This window comes from Magnolia sinica, chromosome 4 (assembly GCF_029962835.1).
Source record: "Magnolia sinica isolate HGM2019 chromosome 4, MsV1, whole genome shotgun sequence".
Lineage (NCBI taxonomy): Eukaryota > Viridiplantae > Streptophyta > Magnoliopsida > Magnoliales > Magnoliaceae > Magnolia > Magnolia sinica.
The window spans coordinates 114,123,677-114,130,992 of record NC_080576.1 but is presented as its reverse complement, the minus strand read 5'-3'; the positions used below and the strand labels follow the sequence as shown (position 1 = coordinate 114,130,992).

Here is a 7,316-nt window from a genome sequence, read left to right as displayed (position 1 = left end):
TTGCTGATCCAGGCTATCCATATGGCGGGCTGCAAGATGGATGGTTCTCGGTGACCTTCCGGCTGCTGGCTACCGATCCAAAGGTAAAGATCGCCCTATCAAGATGATTTTCCGGACGCAGTCCATCCATGGCCAGACAGGTCAGACCAACATTCCAGATCACTCATCCATGGGCCCCACTTATACAGTTCAAAACTAACTCGTTTGCTCGGGCCGAGGATCAGATACCTCTCAACAGAGCAGCTGAGCAGCAATGGTCGAACGCGGATTTAGTGAGGCTGGCGAAACACCGACTTCAGTAAGTCTGTGACGGTGGGGCCCACCTTGGTTATATGTTGTATATCCATGCCGTCCATCCGTTTTTAAATATCATTTTTAGTACATTATCCTCTGAATCAGGTCCATGTTACATGCTGACCACAACACAGAGAGTTTTTGTTTTCCATTCATCCAGGTCTTTTTCCAGTGATGTGGTCCACATGAGACTTATATATGCTTCAGTTTTTGGGTCCATGATTTCAAATGATCTAGAAAAACGGATGGAAGGCATGGATATACAACACATACATCAAGGTGGGCCCTACATTCACGGCCTCGCCGAGGTAGGTGTTTCCCCGGCCTCACCAAATCCACTCTCGTACGTAGTAACAGAGCTTTGTTAAGCCCACACGCGTGTACAGGTCATCTAATGCACACGCCACCACATAAGACAGCATGGCAGACAGGTGCAATATCCAAGCCATCCACCATGTGGACCTCACCATACAGACGCTACTTCCGAAAGATAAGGTGGTCCACTCAGTAGGTATGCCATGATAATAGATATAAATGGACGGGTTAGAAACAATCAGATAATTTTTCCCAACCATACATTTATTCTATTGTGGACCACCTCAAAAGTGGACCCATCCAACTTTTGGCATAAGATATATACATAGTATTACCCTTCTAATGGATGGCTTGGATATTCCACCTGTCTGCCACGCTAGCATATATAGTGGCGTGTGCCTTAGCAGACTTGCATACCAACAATGAAAGGAAGAAAAAACAAAACACACCCAACAAGCAAATAGAAATTGAATGTTTGTGTATGCCTTTTTGTTAATTAGTGGCATAAACAACTCAATTAAGAATAACAAAGTGCTAATGAAATGATAGTATCATAGCAATGGAACTTACTACTCAGATGGGGTGGTTGTATTGCTACGTGTCGTTCACTCATTCACTCTCAGCAAAAAGCTGGTGGGCCATGATGGAGTAGGTTCCTGACTTTATAAATGATGCATATATGGTTTGTTTCCACCCATGCTGCTCACAGAACCAAAACAACTAGTTAATGGGTTGACAATTCAGTACAAGCACATAAATATATGTGGATGTGGTCCACGTGGATGGGATCTGGACCGTCATACCTTGGGTTCCGCCATTGATCGACCGTTGATCAAAAAGTTGTTTTGATAGGACAATGCTGACAATCCAACCATTGGATTTCTTTCTTAGTGAACGTGAGCCGTGTATTTGATTGTACATTTGTACACCACCTATCAAACCATACATGCATATATACTTATACATCCCTTGCAAGAGAAAGTTAGTTTGGTTTTCTATGCATTTCAAGTGAGAACTTAGGTATCTATTGGAAAGATGAACTTTTATGACAGAGACTGACATGAATGTTCTTGGGACCAAGTTACAGAGCCTGCCTAAGGCTAAGATAACAATTTCAGTGCAAGATCCAGACCGTTCATCAGGTAGACCCCACTGTTTATGTTTAGCTAGCAAAAAATTAGGCCAGTCTGCACATCAGGTAGAACTACATTTTTTGTTAAATGTGCAGTTGGTCAATCTTTTTTCGACTTTCTTTCTTTTTTTTTTTCTTTTTTTTTTTCTTCTCATACAAGTGGCCGTCCTGATGACTGGATGAGTCTCATTTTCGGGTCACAGCACATATACGATGGGACCCAGATGATGAACGGCCTGGATCATATGTGCAAATAAACTTAGAATTAAAATTACAAGAAAATACTTAACAAAACGCACAGAACATTTTGATAAGATAATTCTAGTTCAAAGCAACACTTAGATGAAAGCTGAAATTAAGTTGAGGCCACAGGTTGGTTTTTCCCCCACATTTCAATAGAATCTCAATGAAACAACATCAAACAGTGTGTGAGATCAAGGCCACTCATCAGGTGGGTCCCACCATGAATGTGCTCTGGGTAAAGAACCAATCAAGTCCATCCACTTGGATACTCACGAGCAAGCATCGAAGACAGATCGTCGGTAATATTCCCCCCCGGGCTGTCGAAGTTTCTCGTACATGTTTGGTCCACCTGATGAGAGACCAAGACATGTCCAAGGTCGGGCCTGCCTTATGTGTGGTTCAAATCTTGCACACGTAGCTGTGAATTGTCTCTTCAATCTCTCATACAAATCACCTGAATAATTCTCTTCAGGTGCGTTTGGTCACGCCAAATATCATGAAATGAGTTCATGATCTTTTTGGAGCAAACAAACAAGCCATTCAGTAATGCAAAATCACAAGCGGTGTCGATCATGAAAAAGGCAAAGATCTGATTCTCCTTGATGGAAAAGCAAGATCCTGCATTCCCATGAAAAAGCTTCTGATGCAACTGAAAAATAAAAAAGACAGGAGCAGCTTCTTTGTTGGTCCGCACACTAGGAACACAAGACCAAGAAGACTAAGATCATTGAGAAAGATCTGCCATTAACACGTGGATTAGCAAAACCAAAAAGAAACAACAACAAAAAAAAAAAAAATCATAGATTGCACGAAAAGAATGGAGAAAGAAACATAAGAAAATTAAGTAATCTGACATTGGTCTTTCTCTAATCTAAGTATCACTTTAGTTTATTCAACTAATGAAACTATTTCGGATCAGTCCCTTTCCTAGCATGCCTTCCTTGCGAAGAAAAGCGATGGAGCGGAAGAGAGAGATTGAAGACTGAGATGCTGGAGTGAGTGGAACGTGAAGTTGGAACCGACTAAGGTTTTGTGGTCAAGCTCAGTCAATTAGGCCATGTTGGGGGTATAAACCTTAAGATGCTGGAAAAGAAGTCTTAAGGAAAGTAAGCAATTGGAAAGCAATAATAGAAATCAAAGAGAATGCTGTGTGAGTCAGCCAAGTTGGATTGGGAATCAGATGATTCTGCCTCCATGTGTGATTTGAACAATGGTGTTCGTTTTTTTTCTTTTAATTTATTATTTTTATAAAGTCTAATGAATGGCTGGAAAGGTGCTGAAACCAACTCTAAGAATCGCATCATGCCCCACCAACTTTAAAACCAATCCATGTTAATCTGATTAGTGAATCATTAGTCTTTTTCCCGAACTTGAGTTTGTGTGGTATGATGTGACCTGCAAAATTTGGAGAACAAACCAAAATTTGGGAGATGTTTGTTTCATGTGGGATGTTTCTGGTAACAAGGAAATGCAGGATTTCAGACATTGGAATGTAGAAAGAAGATACCCATCTGCTTAAATATCTTCTGCTCTGTATGTTAGAAGTACTGAGTCAGGAAACGGGTCTTGGTGGGGAATGCTTTCCTGCCCAAAATTACATTTTGTTCGTCTTGGGCAAAATTTGAAATGAAAGTGGAGAACTGATCATGCATTTGTCGTTGCATTTCATGTGCCATTGGAAACATATGGTAAGTTCAATCCAAACAAACTGCAATTTCGGGATATTACTGACAGATTCAATCAAATGTGAATTTGGGTATGCTTCCAAACACTACCTTAACATAACAGAATACAGAATCGGGAAGGATATGCAAGCAAACATAAAAATTTCACAAACCAAAACAGATAGAAGTGAGACAGAGCTCCAAAGATTCAAGCCTGTTTGGAATTCAAATATAGTATGATGATGTTCAAATAACTAATATAAACAACTTAGTAACAAGCCCATCCACAGCTGCTACTCTCTCTCTCAACGGTCTACCAAAGGAAATTACAGATGAGCTGGCCTCTGACGCATACCTCAAGAACAGTACCATCTTCAGTCTGGGCATTCTCCATGACTTTGTAACCCCAACTTCTTTTGTTGAATGAGAGATTGTGGAAACCCATGTTTTCGCCGAAAGTTGAGATTTATAGCACAAAATGGAGATACACATAAGATGCGAGACCCATCTTGAAATCTGCCTACAAAGCAAAATGCTCTTTTCAACACCCGCATAATCCTCTTCAATACTGACATGTTTGATCAAAAAGAGAACTCGAATTCATGGGAAAACTTCAATATCATGAAGCCTTCATTCTAAAATCTCCCCTTCTTGATCTCCGAGTAGAAGAGTTTGGAATTCAAGCAAGATCAAATTTCATTCCCCTCTCAGAAGTCTGGAAACTATGAAGTACGAACTACTCAAGTCCCCGTCGACATATTCACATAAAAAGACTAGGACAAAAGCAAGGATAGAGCATCAATCAACCTAAAAGAACGGACTCTATTCGACATTTCTGATCCATCTAAGAATTCAAACCACTGTCCCATTATCCATGAGGGTGGTGGTGTGAAGATTGCAGCTGAAACACCATGTTCTGGGGCCCAGATTGAGGGTCTTGAAGGAGGCTTCTGTGGAAGCTTTGTGTCTGCAATTTCATTTCATGCGGAGTTATCCCATAATGATGCGGCAAGAAAAAATTCCCGCATGCTTGAGATGCTGTTGGGCTGAAAACAGTTGCCCCTTTGTTGGGTGGATTTGAATCGAATAATACTGAGAACTGATCTGGTGTCTTAGTCGCGCCAGTCGAGCCATGTGGTACAGAAAGAGCAGGAGATTGAGATGGCGAAGGAGGTCTATTGTCAGTGAGACTGGCGGTCGTGATGTCGTGGATGCTTGATCTCCTCTTATCTTTGCCTCCCGAACACTGCCGGATGAAGAACTTCTGAGCATGGCTGGCCACCTGAGTTGGGGTCTTCGTGATCACGAAATTCCGAGAGATGTTTCTCCAATCCCCTTTCCCGTACTTCTGAAGACCCCGCAAAAACTGCCTGCAAACCAATTGCCAGAAATTCATGTCAATAAACAGTAGTGAAATCCTGAGTAACAAGCAATCCTAATAAAGGTCTGATATCAATATCAGGAACCATTACTGCAATCCAAGCTATAAAATTGCAAAACAACCAGTAGCAGCTAATATATGAAAATTCATATCATATCATATCAAGAAGGACACTTTGCAAATGAAGCTCAACATCCACTCAATTGCTTACTTTAGTCCACGTTTGGATGTCCCGAAAAATTGTGCAGATGTTTTTCTGCATTACAGATATTAAGCTGGGGCTGAAAAGGAGGAAAATTTGGATCCCAAGTACCGCACTTCTGAAAATTGCAGCAGCCACATTGCATGGTGGAACAGATGGAACGGATTATCATCTAATCCGCTGAAATATCTGCCTCGCTAGTGATTTGGGGGTACATCCAAACGCGTCTATATGGCCAGTAAACGTCAGAAATTGACTAGATCAAATAATCCACAAATCCAATTGTGCTCCCAAATACCAAACATCTTCCAACAGCACCGAAATTTGGGAAAAGAGAATATATTGGAATTCATGCCGTTAGTTTTTTATAATATCATAATTCAACAACCACATGGAAAATTTTGCCAAATTCCAATCAATATCATGATTTTCACAATTCCTTTTCTATTGCAAAGCTGTGATCAAACCTGCAATCTTGAAATTGCACCACCAGAAATTGCAATGAAAACTTCATTCTCTATTCACAAAACAAGCAACTAACAGATTCTTTAGCTTGAAAAAAGAATACCTGTGCTCTTCTTCTGTCCATGGAACTCCCTTCTTCCTTTCCTGGTCAGGCCGGCCTGCCGACCTCTTCGCACCTGCAGCATACTGCGGTTTCAATCCGTCGAATCCTCGGTTATTCACCAATTCCAACGTAAAGGAGGATGTATAACCTGGGATCGGGATCAATCCAGCTTCGATAACGCTAACATCGTCTTCCAAATCCTTGTAATGCTTCTTGACTTCGTGCACGGTCTTGCCCGGGATCCTGGCGGCGATCTTCTGCCACCGATCATGCGTCTCCTTGTCAAAGATTGCAAGAGCTTCTTCGAACAGCTTGTTTTCTTCGGAGGTCCAATTCGCGCAGCTGCTGTTGCTCTCATCAATGAGCCAATTCGAGTAAGGAAGGTAAGAAGTCGGCGACAGAAATTCCATACCCAACTTCATGATTTCAAAATCAGAAGCCATTCCCCGCCCGTAGGAATTCAGGAACATATCTAGATTCATAGGAGTTTGGTAATTTAAATTCCGATCGGACTAGCTGGCGATTTCGGATTGGGAAAGGAAGGTAAAAACAGGGAAAGCCCAGATAAGAAATGCAGAGATTTGGGTGGTTTTTACAAGGGAGAAACGAGAATAAAATCAAGGAGCATTTGCAGAGAATCCGAATACCCCTTTTGTATGAGCATCAGCTGAGGAATCTATAAAAGACCCACCTTTGAAAATCATCAAAATGATAAAAATAAAAAAGAAAAAGAAAGATCTGGCCGCTCAAACAGAAAATCTACAACCACCCATCAGATTTTCCAGAAATCAGAAAAAAGGGGAGAAAATTCAAAGACCCAGACGAGAATTTTAGGAATAGAAGATAAACAGATATTCGAATTTGAAGAAATGAAGCTCCTTGTGAAAGTTCAAGGCCTAAAACCTCTATAAAACCCCAGAGACTGAAAACCCACAAACAAAATCAATCAAGAAAGGCAAAAAGGCAGAAACCCAACTGAGAAAACTTGAGAAAGAAAGAGAATCTGAAAGAAAGGAGGAGAAAAGGCAGTAAAGAATCGATCTTTCTCTTTGAGTCTTGAGAGAGAGAGAGAGATTGAAGAGATGAATCCAAATACCCTTTTCTTCCTTCTCGCCCTTTTGGATATTTACGGAGAGAGAAGAAAGGTGGTGGGCTGTGATTGGGTGCCTGTGGAGTTTTGTGGCCACTGCAACAGAAGGAGTAGCTCTTCAGAGATGATACAGTACATCCAAAAGCACTGAAATATGATACGTCCATATCTTAAAACCACATATTATAGTATTAATATATCAATCAGATCCGTCAATCTGGTCGAAAATATAGTAGATTCTCTAAAAATAGTAGCTATTAGAAAATCTTGTCCATTGAATTGATTCACTTTCCATAAATAAATTATGACCGTTAAATAAATTGTCTGTACGTACTTTCTGAAGGCCACCGAAAAGATTGCTACGATCCTACGATGAGTGTTTATTTTTGAACAATTTCCATCCTTAGAATCGAAAACCAAATGGTAT

The 7,316-nt window shown here is 40.8% G+C and overlaps 1 protein-coding gene across 2 annotated transcripts; it reads right to left on the bottom strand.

Moving 5' to 3' along the window:
- Window positions 1–3,836: 3,836 nt before the first annotated feature.
- On the bottom strand, window positions 3,837–6,955 carry LOC131243952 (transcription factor DIVARICATA-like). Of its 2 annotated transcripts, XM_058243609.1 has the most exons (3): window positions 5,948–6,955; window positions 5,800–5,872; window positions 3,837–5,018 (listed from the first exon to the last, which is right to left on the bottom strand). In XM_058243609.1, exons 1-3 carry the CDS (start codon window positions 6,279–6,281, stop codon window positions 4,517–4,519), a joined length of 909 nt encoding a protein of 302 aa, XP_058099592.1. In that variant the 5' UTR covers window positions 6,282–6,955; the 3' UTR covers window positions 3,837–4,516. The 2 variants fall into 2 exon arrangements, with proteins under 2 accessions (XP_058099592.1, XP_058099591.1); XM_058243608.1 differs by having other exon boundaries at window positions 5,800–6,954.
- Between the last annotated feature and the right edge of the window lie 361 nt (window positions 6,956–7,316).

What these genes read in the sequence shown, in the direction of transcription:
- LOC131243952 (XM_058243608.1), bottom strand. Translation starts at nt 6,281, where the DNA reads ATGAATCTAGATATGTTCCTGAATTCCTACGGGCGGGGAATGGCTTCT. An exon ending in TGGACAGAAGAAGAGCACAG is followed by an intron (nt 5,019 to 5,799) that starts GTATTCTTTTTT and finishes ATTGGTTTGCAG; the next exon opens with GCAGTTTTTGCGGGGTCTTC.